This window comes from Neoarius graeffei, chromosome 12, assembly GCF_027579695.1.
Source record: "Neoarius graeffei isolate fNeoGra1 chromosome 12, fNeoGra1.pri, whole genome shotgun sequence".
NCBI lineage: Eukaryota > Metazoa > Chordata > Actinopteri > Siluriformes > Ariidae > Neoarius > Neoarius graeffei.
In genome coordinates this window covers 57,113,795-57,136,575 of record NC_083580.1, presented here as the reverse complement: position 1 = coordinate 57,136,575, position 22,781 = coordinate 57,113,795, and the positions used below count along the sequence as shown (strand labels likewise).

At 41.0% G+C, this 22,781-nt stretch overlaps 1 protein-coding gene across 2 annotated transcripts in view; it reads left to right on the top strand.

The window, feature by feature from the left end:
• The window catches only part of myo5b (myosin VB), a 295,143-nt gene that overhangs the window by 161,438 nt on the left and 110,924 nt on the right, over positions 1-22,781 (top strand). For both annotated transcript variants that reach the window (XM_060936097.1, XM_060936098.1), the window contains exons 10-13: positions 6,824-7,089; positions 10,306-10,387; positions 17,929-18,069; positions 18,335-18,457. In XM_060936097.1, coding sequence (XP_060792080.1) covers positions 6,824-7,089; positions 10,306-10,387; positions 17,929-18,069; positions 18,335-18,457 — 612 coding nt within the window. The remainder of the gene's footprint in view (positions 1-6,823; positions 7,090-10,305; positions 10,388-17,928; positions 18,070-18,334; positions 18,458-22,781) is intronic.

Sequence of the window (22,781 nt, the reverse complement as noted above, 5' to 3'; positions counted from 1 at the left end):
TCTGACACTGTATGACACACGGTTATGTCTGAAAATGGACAAAAAGATGCCTCCAAGCTAAAGCCAGGTGTAGCTCATGGTTTGAAATCTATAAGATGTGGTGTCACTTTGAACCAGCATCTGATGAAAGAGGTACCGTTCATTTTAAAGCTAGACTGCCTTTCAGATTTTTCAAGTGTAGGTCATAAACAGAGATGGACAGAGTACTCAACTTCATTACTTAAGTCAAAGTACAGATCCCACTGATCAAATGTTACTCCAATACAAATGAAAGTCGTCCAGTCAAATTTTTACTTAAGTTGAAGATACAACCCCGATTCCAAAAAAGTTGGGACAACGTACAAATTGTAAGTAAAAACGGAATGCAATAATTTACAAAATCTCAAAAACTGATATTGTATTCACAATAGAACATAGACAACATATCAAATGTCGAAAGTGAGACATTTTGAAATTTCATGCCAAATATTGGCTCATTTGAAATTTCATGACAGCAACACATCTCAAAAAAGTTGGGACGGTGCAATAAGAGGCTGGAAAAGTTAAAGGTACAAAAAAGGAACAGCTGGAGGACCAAATTGCAACTCATTAGGTCAATTGGCAATAGGTCATTAACATGACTGGGTATAAAAAGAGCATCTTGGAGTGGCAGCGGCTCTCAGAAGTAAAGATGGGAAGAGGATCACCAATCCCCCTAATTCTGCGCCGACAAATAGTGGAGCAATATCAGAAAGGAGTTCGACAGTGTAAAATTGCAAAGAGTTTGAACATATCATCATCTACAGTGCATAATATCATCAAAAGATTCAGAGAATCTGGAAGAATCTCTGTGCGTACGGGTCAAGGCCGGAAAACCATACTGGGTGCCCGTGATCTTCGGGGCCTTAGACGGCACTGCATCACATACAGGCATGCTTCTGTATTGGAAATCACAAAATGGGCTCAGGAATATTTCCAGAGAACATTATCTGTGAACACAATTCACCGTGCCATCCGCCGTTGCCAGCTAAAACTCTATAGTTCAAAGAAGAAGCCGTATCTAAACATGATCCAGAAGCGCAGACATCTTCTCTGGGCCAAGGCTCATTTAAAATGGACTGTGGCAAAGTGGAAAACTGTTCTGTGGTCAGACGAATCAAAATTTGAAGTTCTTTATGGAAATCAGGGACGCCGTGTCATTCGGACTAAAGAGGAGAAGGACGACCCAAGTTGTTATCAGCGCTCAGTTCAGAAGCCTGCATCTCTGATGGTATGAGGTTGCATTAGTGCGTGTGGCATGGGCAGCTTACACATCTGGAAAGACACCATCAATGCTGAAAGGTATATCCAGGTTCTAGAGCAACATATGCTCCCATCCAGACGACGTCTCTTTCAGGGAAGACCTTGCATTTTCCAACATGACAATGCCAAACCACATACTGCATCAATTACAGCATCATGGCTGCGTAGAAGAAGGGTCCGGGTACTGAACTGGCCAGCCTGCAGTCCAGATCTTTCACCCATAGAAAACATTTGGCGCATCATAAAACGGAAGATACGACAAAAAAAGACCTAAGACAGTTGAGCAACTAGAATCCTACATTAGATAAGAATGGGTTAACATTCCTATCCCTAAACTTGAGCAACTTGTCTCCTCAGTCCCCAGACGTTTACAGACTGTTGTAAAGAGAAAAGGGGATGTCTCACAGTGGTAAACATGGCCTTGTCCCAACTTTTTTGAGATGTGGTGTTGTCATGAAATTTAAAATCACCTAATTTTTCTCTTTAAATGATACATTTTCTGTTGAAACATTTGATATGTCATCTATGTTCTATGCTGAATAAAATATGGAATTTTGAAACTTCCACATCATTGCATTCCGTTTTTATTTACAATTTGTACTTTGTCCCAACTTTTTTGGAATCAGGGTTGGACTTGCTTTTAAAAATACTTAAGTATTAAAAGTACATTTTCTGTCAACGCATCGTTGTATTATTGCCACAACGCTTACAAAACCTAATGCCGTTACCAAAGACAGAAATATGAATTCACAAAATGAACGCATGCCGTGCCATCATGGCGGTTTAACGTTAAGCTAGCTAGTCAGTGAAGTTCCTGACATGCTAGCAAGCTCTTCAAACTCAAAATCATATTGGGTAGCTAACTCTTCTAGAAAAGAACGATTTCTACATTCTGTTCATTTGGCAAGATTATGCTAAAACATATTTCTGAAAGGACTTCAGATAAGTTAACGTTATTCATGTTAGCGTAACTCTGTTTTTACATGCTAACTAACAGTGTCCAAGTTAACTAGCTATGTGTAAACGTTAGCCGTGGACAAGGCTACGGCAACTTGGTGGGCAAATCCAGAGAAAGTCATTTGACTAACCAGACTGCATAGCTATTGCAACGTTATCGCTAGCTCCAAAAGCACAGACAACTTCGTTGCAAGCTTTCTCTTGGAATAAAATGTTTATCCCTCAATATGCTTCCGCAGGTTGGATAGCGAGTTTTTGTAGGCCGTGATGTGGTTCGTTTTCAGCAAACATTTGAAACGAAATGAATCTTTAATCCTTTCAGAAAACTGAAACATGGGTTCATGGGCCATGAGTGCGTGCATTCTCCAGAAGAACCGCCTCCTTCCATTCTGCCATCAACTGATCGTGTTAAATAACGCTGCTGAGAAATCCGTGATCTTGATTTTATACAGTCTATGGACGTGACGTGACCCTAGTGATTACTGATCGGCTCTCAGTGTCACCTGCAAAAAACTAATCACGTTTTAGAAAAGAAAAGAAAAAACATCCGCTTTCAAACCTGCTTCATGGTAACAAGTAACGAGGACCTTGATTGAAATGTAGTGGAGTGAAAAGTACAATATTTGCCTTTCAAATGTAGTGAAGTTAAAGTCTTAAGTTTAAAAAAAATACTCATGTAAAGTACAGGTACTCAAAAAGTGTATTCAAGTAAATGTACTTCGTTACTGTCCACCTCTGGTCATAAAAAGAATTTTCCCTGACGCCCAATTATTTTTGTTTAGTGGAGCAAAAGCTACTGAATTTGAATCATAGACTTCCAATTTTATTATTTTTTTCTTTAAATAAATAGAACAATTAATGAATTTAGGGCCACATGGCCCTAAACTCTCCGCTATTTTTTTCTTGCTTCACCATGACGCAATACAACATGCTACGTCATGCATGACATGGTGGACTTTCCCTGTTCGCGTGAGGCATTGTGGGATATAAATTTGAAACAGGAGAGAAAAATGTAGGACGTGAGCGTGCAAATGAAACGTGAAAGACCAACTACAGTAAAGGAAAGCGAGAAGAAAAGACGTTATGTTGCGAAGGAAAGGAAACGCAGAACCAAACTAATAAATATCGGCGGTTAGCGAGCACCTCGGTGTGATCAGCTGTTCGTTTAGCGACAGAATGATGTAACTGTCAGTGCACGGTCAAAGGTAAGCGTGCGCATGTGCACACGGACTTCCTCCGTCTGCTTGACTGCGCGAAGCGAGCGATTTCATGCACATTATTTGTATAGGTAATCGTTTGGGGCCGGGGTAAATTAAGGATTAATTTCACGAGTGATTTCGAAGTTTTAATTTCAAAACTTTGAAATCACGAGTGAAATTGATGCTTAATTTTACGAGGAACCATACGATTACTTGTTTATTATATATAGGGCCAAATTCATACTTCGGAAGCCATTCAAGTTCACAACATTTGTCGTTCACGTTTTCTGAACCAATCAGGGCGTGAGACTATCTTACACGTTTGAATCAATTTCTAAAGCGTCTTTCATCATGACACAAAAAAAAAAACTGCAATAGCACCTTGTCTAACTCGCGGCATTCATATGCCACTCGAGAGTCGTTTATTTGTCTCTCTGCGGCCCATTTCTTAAACACGGAAAGCCAAAAATTCGTACTTTTTTTTTTTGGCATTTTCATTTTCGCTTGCAGCTTTCAATTGGTTCATCATTTCTTCGTCAAATATAGCGAAACGCGGCATTGCTGAGTCAGCAGAGTCCGCCATTTTATTGACAAAATTTGGTAATTTTTGTAACCGTAACCAAGCAACGAACTAGCCAGTAGCATTTCAGAAATACGGCCCCGTGTTGAGGAAAAAAGCCCTCCTTGATTGACCAATCAGAGTTGAGTAATTTGGCCCTATGGATTATAAGCTCAGGAATCTCCTCAAATTAAATAACGTCCCAGCCACAGAATGGCCTGGGGATGTTTTTAAATATTACAGAAATAAACATGTATCACAATGATCAAATTTCAGAAGGAACTAAATTTCACCGAATTTATGAAATTGAAAGGCTGTCTACTTTTAAATGTTTTTTTTTTTTTTGAGCTGTAAACTGAATGATGTGATGAAACACATCAACGCTGGTGTTAATATTGACAAAATGACCTTTTTTTAATAAAAATCTGCATTTTATGGGTTAAAAATGGCTCAACCCACCATCTACTGGTTAAAATCATGCTGATCCTTGCAAGGCTGATGCTGAGGCCATCCTTAAAAAAAAAATACGTTTCCTGTCCACCGGGTGAGCAAAAAAATTTTCAGTCGGGAGGGAGGGATTTTTTTTTTTAAATTTTTTTTATGGATGGATAAGAAATCGCAATGCTGTGTTTGCTTTTTCTTTCAGTACTTTTTTATTACAATAGCAGACACATTTAATAAAATATGACGGTTTAATCAACTGAAACTTGTACAAAAACTTTAAGTTAGCATTTTAAATGCTGACTGCAACATTTGCAAAACTTTTACAAAAGGTACTTAAAATGTCCGACACACGGACTTTTTGTAGTTCTAAATCGACCGTGAGGCCTAGTTCGGATGAAATTGCACTATTAAAATGATCACTGAATGATTTGTTTTTCTGAATCTTTACTATTTTGCTGTTCGCTAGAATACCATTTTGCGATTTCACACTTAAGCACATGTTTGAAAACTCCAGATCGCCTCCCTTCATGGTGGCTGCCATTTTTTTGTGCCGCACGGCGCATGCGCAGAGCTGATTCAGTTCAGAGTGCGTGCGCACTCGGCGGAGGCAGTAGTGTGTCGGAGGGAACAGAAGCAGAGATAACGCTTATTTTGTCTCCGGTAAACCAGTCTTCTCTCGTTCAATTACGTGCTGGCATCAAAAGACACCGTTGGTTGTAAATGAAACCAAACTGAGTCGCTGGAGTGTATTTTCATACACAAATGGAGAAATGTTCGCCGAGTGTGTAATTGTGTAGCCCCACTGCACACCGTTGTCGTTGTTAATTCATAGCATGCTCAGCTGCGTGAATGTGTCATTCACCGAAAATAAGAGATTTACAAGCCAGGAACACCTCATGATGCAATACGCAAGAAAAGAAAGAAGATTTATTGCCATTTTACTTTGTATTTGAGTAAAGTGAATAAATAAACGGTCTGTGGAAAATACATTTAATCCTGGGAACTGCGCGCACAGGAGTTTTTGTGTTTACCCCCCCCCCACCCCCCACCCCCCCCCCCACCCCCCCCCGGCTGGCTACTTATTTGTCATGGCTGGCTAGTATGAGCCTTAAGGCCAATTTATGCTGACAACGCAGTCCTCGCAGACGGTGTCGCAGATAGCGTCTACGTAGCCCCCCCACCTTCGCAGACGCTCTGCGCGCACCTCCCAAAAATTGTGACCACCGCAGAAGCCTCGCAGACAGCGTCGCAGACAAGAGGGCTCTGATTGGTCCACTCTACATCCGCTGTACACGCACTTCCGCTTCCCTACTTTCCCGGTTTGTTTTGTTTTCACGACCGCCATTTTTAAAAACACGAGCGAAGATGGAGCAGCACGAAGAGCGGTTGATCGAGGAAGTGAGGAAGTACGTACATCTATACGACTCCAGTTCTAGTCATTATAAGTAACCGGAGGATAAACACTCCACTAACCACACCCACCAACTACTCCTAGCGATTTCGCGACTTCGCGCCCCCTTGCGTTGTAGCGGTGAATAACATCGCGCACGCCTATTACTCCCCGCTCAATGATAAATTACAACTGTCTGCGAAAAGCTGTATGCGAAAGCCTTGTCGCAAGAGCATGCAGAGGCCTTTTGTGGAAAGCCCTGGGAATGCGGAAATGTCATTTTAGATTTAGGAACCCGAAAAACATGTCAAAAAACCGGCGTTAAAAAAAAAAAAATTTCAACCGCACAAACGGCACTCACCCGGCCGGTGGACCGGAAACGGAACATTTTTTAATAATGGCCTGATGTAGAGTCAACTATTTGGTATTTCTCTGTAATGAGATTTTTATTAAAAAAAAAGTTAATGCCCTCTACCCAGAGGTGGGTGGGTCACCTCTCCCAGCCCCCGCCCTTGAGTCGGAGTCGGTGAAACTGTGCTCGTTTTCAAATATGTGCTGATCGAGACTCACTTAGCAGCTCCCAACTCACAGATCCATTCCCCTCTCAGCACCTTGGCCACTTTTTAGCATTTTTCTAAATGATACAGTGGGTGGATTTAGGCTCAGGGCTGGGGATGAAGTTGCACTTTGAATTAGGAGGTGCAGGCAGAAGTTTGAAGGTAGAACTGCACGTTAGAAGTGATTTTTGAATGATAAAGTTTCAGCTTGGTCTTACAGCGATAAAAGGTGACTTCTTTTGAGAAAGATTTGTGGGTGATGATTGGGACACAGCGTTAAACTGGTAGCTAGTTTTGCACCTCGAGTGCACAACTTTCAGAAACACCAAACATGTCTTGGCTGATCAGCAAAAATTGGGGGTAAGGAGGAGATAAATGCAAACGTCAATTTTCGCTGAAAATGGATGATGGATCGCTGTCTCTTGCTCTCTGACAGAGAAACGACCCTCACCTTTGTCATTTCTGCGAGCTGCTGGGAGTCGAGCAGGACCAGATGGAAAACTGGCTGTGTCGTAGAAAGTTAGCCACAGCAACCGAGACCTACGTGAAGAGCATGTCCCGCGCCCAGGCTGCTAACGCTCGTGACGCTCTGGCCAAACACATATACGCCCATCTCTTCGACTGGATCGTGGAGCACGTCAACAAAGCCCTGCACACCACCTCCAAACAGCACTCCTTCATCGGCGTGCTGGATATCTATGGGTAATTCTGCTACTAATGGCTTCTAATAGCTTCAGGAATTAACATTTTCAGAAAGGCGTGAAAGTGAGTTTGCCGCCATGGCCTCAGGCCAGCTTTTTTATAGATTCAGATTGTACCGTAGTGTTTCTAAGTGAGCATGTGCAAGGTTCCTGTGTGCAGCGTCAGCTTTTTTTCTCTTTTGTGCATTTCCCTTATTGCATTACAAGATGAGACTATTGACGAGGGCAGTCGAATTCTGCGCTCTTAAATGGTCCATTGAAAAGGAGGAATTATTGATCAGTGTCGAAGTACCGATAAGGAAGTACCATATGCATGCACAATGGGCTACATTTGAATAGCTGCCAGATGTTTTAAATGTTGGAAGTTTAGCAAAGATTAGATTAGAAGTGGTTAGCGCTGTCGCCTCACAGCAAGAAGGTTCCGGGTTCGAGCCCAGCGGCCGGTGAGGGCCTTTCTGTGCGGAGTTTGCATGTTCTCCCCGTGTCCGCGTGGGTTTCCTCCGGGTGCTCCGGTTTCCCCCACAGTCCAAAGACATGCAGGTTAGGTTAACTGGTGACTCTAAATTGACCGTAGGTGTGAGTGTGAATGGTTGTCTGTGTCTATGTGTCAGCCCTGTGATGACCTGGCGACTTGTCCAGGGTGTACCCCGCCTTTCACCCGTAGTCAGCTGGGATAGGCTCCAGCTTGCCTGCGACCCTGTAGAACAGGATAAAGCGGCTAGAGATAATGAGATGAGATGTATATCAGGAGTAAAACATGACACATGTGCTTTTATAGGAAAACAGTAAATGAAGCAGAGTTGCTATTACTACCCTGAAGGTGGTTGTTGTTATTTTATAACAGTACATCCTGCAGTATTTTATTCCTCTTATAGCATAGCTATTTGATATGGAGTATTTTTTTTTTAATTGGTTAAAAAGTGATGTCATATTTTTTAATCTGTTTTGTGGAACGTCTGCGAAAAAAAAGTTAATTTCTGTTCTTACTTGCATTATACACCAATCAGCCATAACATTGTGACCACTGACAGGTGAAGTGAATAATTTTATTTATTGATCAAATATATGAGAAAAGCTATATTGCACCAGAGTATAGCTTTCAGCTAATTTCCATCTGTAGTCCCTGCAGCAGATAGACACAAGAACCGTAGATAGGGTAGGGCAGGTTAACACAAGCAAAATACTACACTGGAAAGGGTAGGTAAACATAATATGGCAAATACACACCAAAAAAAAAAAAAAAAACCTCAATGCAATAACACAAAAAATACAATCGAAAAAGGTAGGCAATAACAAAATGACGCAATACCCGTGACCCTACTCCCATTTCCTAACTACTCCCTCAATGCCTGCGAAGTTGATTATTCTATCCACATTCACTGGATATGAGCAATTGCGCGCTCTGATTGATTGGCTACTCTACTACTAGGATATCAGCTCATATACCGTGAGTAGAGAAAAACCAAAATGGCGGAGCATGTTGCTGAACCAACCGAGGATGAAATAAAAAGTCTACTCGAAAACAAAGCCCCAAAAATACAAAAAAAAAGCAACATCTGGAATGAAAGTATTTGCTGACAAGAGCATATCTTCCTTTTATTTTTCAAGTATTATTATTGTTATAGCATTTTTCACAAATTGCTCCTGTCATTTCGCTGGTTTGTTTGCATTCTAAGCGGAAATTTATTTTGTCGGACGTTTCGTATAAAGTTTTTATTTATCGGATTTGCAAAAAAAAAAAAATGCTCCATTTTTCAAAATCCAGTGAATGTGGTTATAAAATATATTTACCAGCTGGGAGGTCCGTATCGTGAAATACCGTGACCGAAGTCTTGAAAGTACTGAGCGAGGCCCTCTGGGCTGAGGTCGGTATTCAAGGCCGAGGTCACGGTATTTCACCATACGGACTGACCTTAAGCTGGTAAATAATATATTTATTTTTTCTTTACCAAATTCTAACAAAAAACGAGAGCGCCCGAAAGGGAAAACCGAGCCGAGCCGAGATTTTGAATCCTCATTCACGGCTGTAATGCAAATGGCTTCCTCCTCGGTATACAAGTGCACTTCCATGGCAGGAAAAAAACTACATTTTGCCGCCTGTGTAGTCCCCTATTTATACAAATAGGAGTCATTCAGGATTCAGCCATGTTTTTGCTCAGCGTTAGCAATAGTTACAGGTTTTTAGCTTTCTCCTGAAATGTTTTATTTCTTCTTCCTCAGGGTAGTAAAACTCGCTTTCGCTGTGTTCGCTGTGTGAACACTGTTGTTATTGCTATCCATGCTGTAAAATTAATGCTATTATGCTGAGAAATGCTGGCAAGAATATATAAGATTTTTGATAAAAATCTTATAAATAAATCTTATAAAGAGAAATGTTGACAAAAATCGCTACTATGTTTGTTGTTGTTGTGAATGAGCGAGTCGCTAGAGGTCTGTAATCGGGGTCCGTAACTGGGGTCCGTATGTAGGATACGGACCCCCACGCCAGCCAATCAGAGCGCAGGATTTGATGGAAACCGGACCGCGAAAAAAAAAACAGTTATTCCGCTTAATCTCATCATACATGGCTTATAGCCAACTCAGTGCTATGTGCCTCGTCAGATATCAGCTCATGTACGACTTGATTTCGTGGGATAACCTGTTAATTATCTCATAACAATGGCACCTTTCAAGGGATGGGATATGTTAGGCAGCAAGTGAAGCATCAGTTCTTGAAGTTGATGTGTTGGAAGCAGGAAAAATGGGCAAGTGTAAGGATCTGAGCGACTTTGACAAGGGCCAAATTATGATGGCTAGATGACCGGGTCTGAACATCTCCAAAATGGCACACCTTGTAGGGTGTTCCCGGTATGCAGTGGTTAGTACCTACCAAAAGTGGTCCAAGGAAGGACAACCAGTGAACCGGTGACAGGGTCATGGGTGTCGAAGCCTAGCCCATATGGTCCAATCCCACAGAAGAGCTACTGTAGCACAAACTGCTGAAAACCTTTGTTTTAGACACCATTAACTTTTTCAGCAATTTGTACTGGAAGCAGGATTTTTTATTTTTATTTTTTGTAAGACTGCTTTGTATTTATAAAAAATATATATGATTTGAGTTTTTTTAGTTATTGGGAGAAAGAGTTGTAGTTTTGGTTTTATGTTGGGTTTGCATTTTGTGTAGCTTGCAACCCTGAAAGACCGCTTTCATCGAACATCCATTCTCATGTTTTAATAGATTTGAAACGTTTGAGATTAACAGCTTCGAGCAATTCTGCATCAACTACGCCAACGAGAAACTTCAGCAGCAGTTCAACTCGGTGAGTAATACAAGATGGCAAAGCCGTCATTTCACTTTTCTCTTTTTATTACTCACATGGGATGGACCGATTCTGGATCAGTATTTTAGCAGCTCATGATACAAATTTTATGACATGACTGTGTGCTTTTTTTTTTTTTTTGATTGAGATCTTATGAACATTTGCACATGATAAATATTTCATGTAACTAAAAAAAAAAAACAAGCCAATCGGGTACAGTGAGGATTCGGGCTGCAACGATTCACTAAGACACCGATTCAATTTGATTCACGATTCAGACCCTTCGATTAATTTCATTTCGATTCGATTCCGCGACTAAATATAAAGGACAAACTAACCTCAGATTTTAAGCTTTAATTAACAAAATCCCATGGAAATTTGTCCGGAAAGATGAAAACGTTACAAATGCTGACTAGGGAACAGGATATGTAAGTGTAAAATGCTCAAAACAAAATGTATAAAACAAGTTAAAATAAGGATATTTTGGCAACTTGAACTGATGAATTCCTGAGCACAGAGCAGTGAGCGTCAGCTACTCACAAACACCTTCCTCTTCGGAGAGTTACTAGTGCATCTCAAAAAATTAGAATATTGTGAAAAAGTTCAATATTTTCCATCAGTTATTTAAGAAAGTGAAAGTTATACATGAAAGACTCATTACACATAAACTAAAATGTTTCAAGCATTTTTCTATTTTAATTTTAATCAGTATGGCATACAGTACAAAAACATAAAAAATACCCATCTCAAAATATTAGAATATTTCATTTCGAGTTTGAGTAAAACAGTATGAACACAGTGTATCTCTCGGTCTAGTTCAGTACACACAACCACAATCATGGGGAAGACTGCTGACTTGACTGTTGTCCAGAAGATGATCACTGATGCCCTCCACAAGGAGGGTAAGCCACAAAAGGTCATTGCTGAAAAGGGTGGCTGGAAAAGGTGCGCAAGCAACAGGGATGGCCGCAGTCTTGAGAGGATTGTCAAGAAAAGTTGATTCAAGAACTTGGGAGAGCTTCACAAGGAGTGGACTGAGGCTGGTGTCAGTGTATCAAGACCCATCACGAACAGACATCTTCAAGAAAGGGGATACAACTTTCGCATTCCTAATATCAAGCTACTCCTGAGCCAGAGACAATGTCAGAAGTGTCTTATCTGGGCTAAGGAGAGAAAGAAATGGACTGTTGCTCAGTGGTCCAAAGTCCTCTTTTCAGATGAAAGTACATTTTGCATTTAATTTGGAAATGACGGTTCTAGAGTCTGGAGGAAGAGTGGAGAGGCACAGAATCCAAGGTATTTGAAGCCCAGTGTGAAGTTTCCACAGTCTGTGATGATTTGGGGTGCCATGTCATCTGCTGGTGTTGGTCCACTGTATTTTATCAAGTCCAAAGTCAACACAGCCATCTACCAGGAGATTTTAGAGCACTTCATGCTTCCATCTGCTGACGAGCTTTTTGGAGATGCTGATTTCCTTTTCCAGCAGGACTTAGCACCTACCCACAGTGCCAAAACTACTACCAAATGGTTTGCTGACCATGATATTGCTGTGTTTGATTGGCCAGCCAACTTGCCTGACCTGAACCCCATAGAGAATCTATGGGGTATTGTCAAGAGGAAGATGAGAAACACCCGACCCAAAAATACAGATACGCTGAAGGCCACTATCAAAGCAACCTGGGCTTCAACAACACCTCAGCAGTGCCACAGACTGATCACCTCCATGCCACACCGCATTGATACAGTGATTCATGGTAAAGGAGCCCCAACCAAGTATTGAGTGTATAAATGAATATACTTTTCAGAAGTTGGACATTTCTATATTGTAAATCCTTTTTTTGATTGATCTTAGGGAATATTCTAATAATTTGAGATACTGGATTTCTGATTTTCATGAGCTATAAGCCATAATCATCAAAATTAAAACAAAAAAGGATTTAAATATTTCACTTTACATGTAATGAATATAGAATATATGAAAGTTTACCTTTTTGAATTAAATTATGAAAAAAAGGAACTTTTTCATGGTATTCTAATTTTTTGAGATGCACTAGTATTCCATATTTATGCATATTCATGACAGTTCAGTCAGTACACTAGTACGAGTAACAGTAGTAACTCGGCAACATGTAAAACCGTTTTGTCTAAATTCTAGCTGAAAACAGTTCGAGTATTGCCGCATATCATAAGCGAGGTAGCCACCAATAGCCTTCGAAATCACTTTATTTCTAGTTTCATTCAGTTTTGGTCTGTTGACCAAAACAGCATCAGTCAGTTTTAACTGTCCCCACGTACCTGGTTTTACTCCTTTCGTAACACTTTTTCAGTTTTCAGTTCAGCGGTGCTTACTTCGTTTACATCCACGCTGTGTTTTCACTTTAAATGATTTGTGAGGTTTGTAGTCGACCCTCCCTTATACTTCACATCAACATAACACGTGCGGCACGTCGCAATGTCCTTTGTGTCTTCTCGAAACCCAAAATGTAGCCAAACTTCCGATTTAAGATGAGACGAAGGATCTTTAAGCTTGGCTTCCGCCATTTTTGTGCCCAGCAACGGCGTTGCCATGTACAGTAAAGTGTCGGCTACTCTGATTGATTGATTGATTGATTGATTGATTGGACAAGAGCAAGTACCCCAAACCAATCAAATTGCACGTTTTATTTAGAAGCAAAACTGTGCTCTATTCCGGCCGATCGCGTTCTCGCATCGATTTAACAGTGTAAGTGTAATGGTTACGTGGTAAAAGGTGCGTTTATGAATCAGTAAAAATTGAAATAAATGTCGCTGAATTGAACCGAAAATACAGCTCCATGGATCGGTAATCGTTACGGCAGGTAATACCGTATATTAGTTGGTGACACTGCACTTAATGCTAAGGATTCAGTCAGCTATCTTGGGTGTGTACTGGATAGTCAGTTGTCTGGAGCTGGTCAAGCCCAGAAAGTAATTACTAAAGTAAATCAACGAGTACGTTTTCTGGCCAGAATTTCCATGTATCTGGATAAGAAGGCTATGTTGACCTTAGCAGGCGCTATAATTCAGCCCTACTATGATTATGCCTGTTGCTCTTGGTATAATGGCCTTACTAGGTATTTCAAGAACAAGCTCCAGATCTCACAAAATAAATTGGTAAAGACCATTTTGGATCTGCCCCCAAGAACTCATCTTGATCCTCATCATTTTAAGAGGCTGGGATGGTTGAGGGTAGAGGATAGAGTCTCTCAGATTGAATTGAGCATGGTATATAAGATTGTAAATGGAGATGTCCCTAAATATTTTTTTTTTAGTAGAGTGAGGGACGTTCATAGTTACTTCAATAGGGGGTGTTCCACAGATTTTGTTCCTCCAAGAGTGCAAACTAAAATAGGGAAGGACTCCTTTTTATACAGTGCTGAGCGTAAATGAGTGCACCCCCTTTGAAAAGTAACATTTTAAACAATATCTCAATGAACACAAACTATTTCCAAAATGTTGAAAAGGCAAAGTTTAATATAACATCTGTTTAACTTATAACGTGAAAGTAAGGTTAATAATATAAACTTAGATTACACATTTTTCAGTTTTACTCAAATTAGGGTGGTGCAAAAATGAGTACACCCCACAACAAAAACTACTACATCTAGTACTTTGTATGGCCTCCATGATTTTTAATGACAGCACCAAGTCTTCTAGGCATGGAATGAACAAGTTGGCGACATTTTGCAACATCAGTCTTTTTCCATTCTTCAACAATGACCTCTTTTAGTGACTGGATGCTGGATGGAGAGTGATGCTCAACTTGTCTCTTCAGAATTCCCCAAAGAAAATAATTTCTTTACACCACAAAGGTGAAGGCTACAAGCAAAGCTTTACTTATCAGTCAGAATACTGTCGCAAAAGTGGTACAAAAATTTAAGAAAGATGGAACTGCAACCATCTCACAGAGACGTCCAGGTTGTCCACGGAAGTTAACACCTCGACAGAGCGTCTTCTGATGAGAAGAGTTGAAGAAAATCGGCATGCAAGTTCACTGCAGTTATCTAAAGAAGTAGAAAGCCAAACTGGGGTAACTATTTCCCGTGACACAATACGGCGTACACTGCAGAGGAATGGCATGCATGGATGCCGTCGACGAAAGAAGCCTCTCCTAAAGCCCAGGCACAAAAAAGCCCGCCTAGAGTTTGCCAGGGCCCATGGTGACAAAGATGAAGACTACTGGGACTCTATACTCTGGAGTGATGAGACCAAGATAAATGTTTTTGGAACTGATGGCTTCAAAACTGTATGGCGTCGCAAAGGTGAGGAATACAAAGAAAAATGCATGGTGCCTACAGTGAAACATGGTGGTGGCGGTGTCCTTATGTGGGGCTGCATGAGTGCTGCTGGGGTCGGTGAGCTGCATTTCACTGATGGCATCATGAATTCACAGATGTATTGCTCTATACTGAAAGAGAAGATGCTACCATCACTCTGTGCCCTTGGTCATTGTGTATTTTTCCAACGTGATAATGATCCTAAACACACATCTAAGGCCACTGTTGGATTTCTGAAGAAGAACAGGGTGAAAGTGATTCAGTGGCCAAGTATGTCTCCTGATCTGAACCCAGTCGAACACCTACGGGGAATTCTGAAGAGACAAGTTGAGCATCACTCTCCATCCAGTCACTAAAAGAGGTCATTGTTGAAGAATGGAAAAAGATTGATGTTGCAAAATGTCGCCAACTTGTTCATTCCATGCCGAGAAGACTTGGTGCTGTCATTAAAAATCATGGAGGCCATACAAAGTACTAGATGTAGTAGTTTTTGTTGTGGCGTGTACTCATTTTTGCACCACCCTAATTTGAGTAAAACTGAAAAAATGTGTAATCTAAGTTATATTATTAACCTTACTTTCACATTATAAGTTAAACAGATGTTATATTAAACTTTGTCTTTTCAACATTTTGGAAATTGTTTGTGTTCATTGAGATATTGTTTAAAATGTTACTTTTCAAAGGGGGTGCACTCATTTACGCTGAGCACTGTATGTTGCAACTAGACTGTGGAATAAGTTACCAGGTAATATTAAGGTAATCATTAGTTTGGATGGGTTTAAACGTGCTGTGAAAACATGGCTTAGAGATCAGATAGTGTAGGGCTTGTACTTGTATAGTATGTATACAATGTTAATCTGATGTGTATACTGTCTATGTCATTTTGTTTTACAATTTTTGTCACAGCGCCAGTATTGTCATTTTTACATCTGCTGCCATCCAACATCAAAGGACCACAATGGAAACTAGACAGGGACACTCTAACGAGTGCAAACCTTGACCTTTGACCTTTGACCTCCAAAATTTAATGGTTTCCTTCCTGGGTGATTGGCAACACATGTACAAAATTTGGTCCAAATCGATCCATTGGTTGAGATATCTTGAGATATCTTGCAGACACACAGACAGACAGATACACACACACACACACACACACACACACACACACAGACTGACGCAGGTGAAAATAATAACCCCTCCGACTACTGTCGGCGGGGTTAATAAGCTTTCGAGCTTTATTGTGTTATCCTGACTCTCTGTTTTTAGTTTAAGTATGTGGTGTGGTTTATTTCAGGGGTTTTCAAAGTGTGGGAGAGTCAGACCCCCCTCAGAGAGCAAATAAACAACAGCGCCCCCCCTTACAATTTTTGTTGTTGCTATACTTAATGCTCCATTCGTATTTTTAAAAAAAAAATGGTTGTTGTACACATTTTTATTTTTTTCTTTTACACATTTTAAACATCTGTGCTTTTTAAAACATCATTTTTTTTACACATTTTAAACATCTGTGCTTTTCTTTTTAAAACATCTTGTTTCACACATTTTAAACATCTCATAGCATCGTTAGCTAGCACCTCTTGGCAGACAACACACTGTGGCAGTGGAGCATCTTCAGATCCAGTCCATGAAAATCCAAACTTTAAATAATCGTGGTCATACTTCCTTCTTTTTTCAGTCCCCCCAGGATTCCGCGGGCCTTTTTTGTGATTGTTGCGGGCTAAAATGTCTGATGTTGCGGGGGGTTTTCTAAAAAATTGCGATGAAAGTTGCGGTGTTTTTTAAGTTTTTGTTGCGATTACATTGCGGGAGGAAGTGAAAGTTGCAAGAAATTGTTGCGATTTTCTCTTTTTGTGATTAAAATTGAGTGATATGTTAAATATTAAGTTATTACCGAAAAACTATTGATTAAAAAAACACTGAGAAACGGTCCTATAAACAACTTTACCAATATAAAAGATTACCAGGACTACAAAAATGCAGAAAAATAGGCTTTACTTATCCAAATGCACCTGTTGGTTCAAAAGTTAAAGTGCAGAGAACCTCACAGCACAGCATGAAGTTACCTTAAAATATAATATAAATGCCTCAGCTTTCATGTAAGAAAAAAAAACCTATTAATACTAGTACTGTGTGCAGGCAGTCTCTCCTGAAGACTAAATTAAACAATAATTATAAACTAATAAAATAAATGGCTCAGGCTTCATAGAAGAAAAAAAACAATTTGAACAGAATCTCACAGTATGATGCTGAAGCTGCCTAAACAATGGAAAATAAAATACCATTTTGGCAAAAATGTTGGCATCCATTCATGTCTTGTATTAAGTAAAAAATAATGTAAAGTGCACACAGTCCTTCACTGTAAACATAACACACTTTCAGTAACAGAATTTAAGCCTACATAAACACTGACTCGCACATCATGCAGTGTTGCCAGATACTGCTGACGTTTTCCAGCCCAGAATATGTTCAAAATCCGCTAAAATGCACTTAAAACCGCCCAATCTGGCAACACTGCGCGCATGCTGCTTCTCTTGAACGTATACACGGAAGTAAGGCGGAAGGTAGTTTGTCGACGTCACCTCAAGACGACGCCAACGATTGGTCAAATTTGCGGGAAAGTTGCGGTGATTGGATATAATTGCAACACCGCCCTGAATTTGTGGGGATTGGTTGAATTTGCATTGAAGTTGCAAATCGCAACATCCTGGAGGGTCTGGTTTTTTGCTTGGCCCAGACTCCGTCTCCTCACTCACTGTAGCTTTAGGTACTAAAAATCGATCCATTTTGTCTCTGGTAAAGGCTAGCTGAAGCTCGCTAAATGTCCGCAATAGTAACTTATTCTGGTTTATTTTTCCTCATGTTACGCCCCCCCCCCCCCCCCCCCCCCCCCCCCCCGAAGAACTCTGGCGCCCCCTAGGGGAGGCGCACCCCATACTTTGAAAAGCCCTGGTTTATTTGAAACTAAATCATGTATTTATTTTTTATACAAAAACTGAGAGTGTCAAATAAAATCAATCAATCAATCAATCAGGTATGAACTCGTGGTGAATCGTTGCAGCCCTAGTGAGGATGTCAATATCTGATCAGTGCCATGTATTAGTTGATGCTTATAGCTCTATTTTGCATACTGTGCCAAAAAACGAGAGATCGGTGCCGCCTTATTACTTAGGCTGTGTTTAGTTAGAGATATAACACATGTCTGAGAAATGGGCCTGAGTAAACCTTTTTCATTTTGAATTCTCACAGCATGTCTTTAAACTGGAGCAAGAGGAGTACATGAAGGAGCAAATCCCATGGACACTCATCGACTTTTACGACAACCAGCCTTGCATCGACTTAATCGAAGCCAAGCTCGGCATCCTGGACCTGCTGGATGAAGAGTGCAAGGCTCGTTTCTATCCTTTAGATTCTCTTTTATGAGCTGAAAACATTTTACCAGATAAAAGCAGATCGTGCAGAAAGTTACTTGTTCTCTGTATAGCCTGAGCATCATGGTTTGAATTTACTTTATGTATTAATTCAGCGTTATCAATTTATTAATTGCGGTCTCCTTCGAGAGATCCTTGAAGTTGTAGATGATTTGGAATAGCATCAGACAAGAAGCTGGAGGTTCGGTCTGAACCCGGTTTGATGTCCTCTGTTCCTCTCGCAGGTACCTAAAGGAACGGATCAGAACTGGGCGCAGAAGCTGTACAGCCGCCACACAGGCAGCGAGCACTTCGAGAAGCCGAGGATGTCCAACGTGTCGTTCATTGTGGTCCACTTTGCGGATAAGGTGAGCGAAGTTCAGATAGAGTCGGCTTCAAGTGGAAGCAGTTTGTAAAATGCGCCTCCGCCTCGGCTTGGCTTGTCAAACATGCCTCGGTTATCTCACACCAGGGTTGTTGGAATAAACCACAGCTAAAACCAATACTGCACGCTTGGGGAAATGGTTCCTCAAGGGTTATTTCAGGTGCTGAACCGTTCCCTGTTTCTGTGGAAACCTTTTCTTAAACGGAAACCATGTCGTAAGGTTCTACATGAAAGCTTTAAATGTTCCTGCAGGCATGGGTGTGTCAGGAGACTTAAAACGTGCCGAGAATAAACCTGGAACTGAATATAGGGAGTGAAAATGTACTTCAGTAATAATAAATGTAGTTTAGCATAGTTGACTGGAATAACTGTTTTCTTCTATTCACATTCACTGGAGTTTGAGAAACGGAGCATTTTTATTTTTTGCATATTCCATAAATAAAAACTTGATACAACATGTCCGACAAAATCATTGACGCTTAGAATGTACACAAACCGGTGAAATGACGGGAGCAATTTGTGAAAAATGCGATCATAATAATTCTTGAAAAATAAAAAAAAGATACGTTCTTACCATCAGATACTTTTATTCCATATTTTGCCGTGGTATAGACCGCAAGTGGTCTAGTGGTTAGCGTGTCCGCCTCTCGATCGGGAGATCGCGAGTTCTACTCGTGGCCAGGCCATACCAAAGACCATCATAAAAATGGTACCGACTGCCATCTGGCAAGGCACACTGCAATACAGATGCGAGTAGGGAGTAAAACTCTTGCGGTTACCAGAGGACCCCCCCCCCCCCCCCCCCCCCCCCCCCCCCACTGTAATCCTAGCTGTGTAATAGGCGAGAGGCCGAGGGCTACGGAAACGGAGGTCGACACCGCCTAATGCGCCATATGGTGTGGGAAGGACTTTAGATATTTTGTTGGGGTTTTGTTTTAGAGTAGAGTTTTTATTTCGCCCTCAGTTGGTTCACCAACACACTCCGCCATTTTCTTCTTCGTTTTTAGGGTTTATTGGCGGTTGGCAAACCAACTTAAAGGTGCATTAACGCCACCAACTGGGCTGGAGTGTGGAACAGGAGATATGTGTGGTGGGGTGGGGTGGGGTGGGGGAGACACTATACAACCCCTGGCAAAAAATATGGAATCACTACTCTTGGAGGATGTTCATTCAGCTGTTTTACTTTGTAGCAAAAAAAACAAATCTCAGACATGACACAAAATTGTTTTATTTAACAGCTGAACATTCTGGCTTTGTAAAATACAGTGGGGCAAAAAAGTATTTAGTCAGCCACCAATTGTGCAAGTTCTCCCACTTAAAAAGATGAGAGAGGCCTGTAATTTTTATCATAGGTACACTTCAACTATGAGAGACAGAATGGGGGTAAAGAATCCAGGAAATCACATTGTAGGATTTTTAATGAATTAATTGGTAAATTCCTTGGTAAAATAAGTATTTGGTCACCTACAAACAAGCAAGATTTCTGGCTCTCACAGACCTGTAACTTCTTCTTTAAGAGGCTCCTCTGTCCTCCACTCGGTACTTGTATTAATGGCACCTGTTTGAACTCATTATCAATATAAAAGACACCTGTCCACAACCTCAAACAGTCACACTCCAAACTCCACTATGGCCAAGACCAAAGAGCTGTCAAAGGACACCAGAAACAAAATTGTAGACCTGCACCAGGCTGGGAAGACTGAATCTGCAATAGGTAAGCAGCTTGGTGTGAAGAAATCAACTGTGGGAGCAATTATTAGAAAATGGAAGACATACAAGACCACTGAAAATCTCCCTTGATCTGGAGCTCCACGGAAGATCTCACCCCGTGGGGTCAAAATGATCACAAGAACGGTGAGCAAAACTCCCAGAACCACACGGGAGGACCTAGTGAATGACCTGCAGAGAGCTGGGACCAAAGTAACAAAGGCTACCATCAGTAACACACTACACCACCAGGGACTCAAATCCTGCAGTGCCAGACGTGTCCCCCTGCTTAAGTCCAGGCCTGTCTGAAGTTTGCTAGAGAGAATTTGGATGATCCAGAAGAGGATTGGGAGAATGTCATATGGTCAGATGAAACCAAAATAGAACTTTTTGGTAAAAACTCAACTTATCGTGTTTGGAGGAGAAAGAATGCTGAGTTGCATCCAAAGAACACCATACCTACTGTGAAGCATGGGGGTAGAAACATCATGCTTTGGGGCTGTTTTTCTGCAAAGGGACCAGGACGACTAATCCGTGTAAAGGAAAGAATGAATGGGGCCATGTATCGTGAGATTTTGAGTGAAAACCTCCTTCCATCAGCAAGAGCATTGAAGATGAAACGTGGCTGGGTCTTTCAGCATGGCAATGATCCCAAACACACCACCTGGACAACGAAGGAGTGGCTTCGTAAGAAGCATTTCAAGGTCCTGGAGTGGCCTAGCCAGTCTCCAGATCTCAACCCCATAGAAAATCTTTGGAGGGAGTTGAAAGTCCATGTTGCCCAGTGACAGCCCCAAAGCATCACTGCTCTAGAGGAGATCTGCATGGAGGAATGGGCCAAAATACCAGCAACAGTGTGTGAAAACCTTGTGAAGATTTACAGAAACCGTTTGACCTCTGTCATTGCCAACAAAGGGTATATAACAAAGTATTGAGATGAACTTTTGTTATTGACCAAATACTTATTTTCCACCATAATTTGCAAATAAATTATTTAAAAATCAGACAATGTGATTTTCTGGATTTTTTTTTCTCATTTTGTCTCTCATAGTTGAGGTATACCTGTTATGAAAATTACAGGCCTCTCTCATCTTTTTAAGTGGGAGAACTTGCACAATTGGTGACTGACTAAATACTTTTTTGCACCACTGTATATACCTCAAAAAATTATATGAAATTGTTGTAATTAATGGCACATTTTTTTAAAGATCAAGTAGAAGAAAAAATTATGGAATCACTCAATGATGAGGAAAAAATTATGGAATCAAGCTATAACTTGCATTTCTAAAACAAATATCTGCACAAGCCTAAATGTGCAAATTAGTCTGCAGTTAAAAGAAACTGCTTGTAGACCTGAATGAGCTGTTGCACCTGGCTGATTGACAGGAAACATGGCCCCAACAAGAGAGCTGTCAGTTGAAACAATGGAAAGGATTATAAAACTCCTTAAAGAAGATTCAGCACGGAGTGTGGTAAAAGAAGTTGGGTGTTTCCAGTCAGCTGTGTCTAAAATTTGGAGCAAGTACAAACAAAATGGGAAGGTTGTAAAAGGGAAACATACAGGTAGATCAAAGCGTCAGGACAGGAAACTCAAAGCAAGATGCCTTGAAAATAGACAATGCACAAGAAAAGATACATCTCAAAAAAGTTGGGACAAGGCCATGTTTCCCACTGTGAGACATCCCCTTTTCTCTTTACAACAGTCTGTAAACGTCTGGGGACTGAGGAGACAAGTTACTCAAGTTTAGGGATAGGAATGTTAACCCATTCTTGTCTAATGTAGGATTCTAGTTGCTCAACTGTCTTAGGTCTTTTTTGTCGTATCTTCCGTTTTATGATGCGCCAAATGTTTTCTATGGGTGAAAGATCTGGACTGCAGGCTGGCCAGTTCAGTACCCGGACCCTTCTTCTACGCAGCCATGATGCTGTAATTGATGCAGTATGTGGTTTGGCATTGTCATGTTGGAAAATGCAAGGTCTTCCCTGAAAGAGACGTCGTCTGGATGGGAGCATATGTTGCTCTAGAACCTGGATATACCTTTCGGCATTAATGGTGTCTTTCCAGATGTGTAAGCTGCCCATGCCACACGCACTAATGCAACCCCATACCATCAGAGATGCAGGCTTCTGAACTGAGCGCTGATAACAACTTGGGTCGTCCTTCTCCTCTTTAGTCTGAATGACACGGCGTCCCTGATTTCCATAAAGAACTTCAAATTTTGATTCATCTGACCACAGAACAGTTTTCCACTTTGCCACAGTCCATTTTAAATGAGCCTTGGCCCAGAGAAGACGTCTGCGCTTCTGGATCATGTTTAGATACGGCTTCTTCTTTGAACTATAGAGTTTTAGCTGGCAACAGTGGATGGCACGGTGAATTGTGTTCACAGATAATGTTCTCTGGAAATATTCCTGAGCCCATTTTGTGATTTCCAATACAGAAGCATGCCTGTATGTGATGCAGTGCCGTCTAAGGGCCCGAAGATCGCGGGCACCCAGTATGGTTTTCCGGCCTTAACCCTTACGCACAGAGATTCTTCCAGATTCTCTGAATCTTTTGATGATATTATACACTGTAGATGATGATATGTTCAAACTCT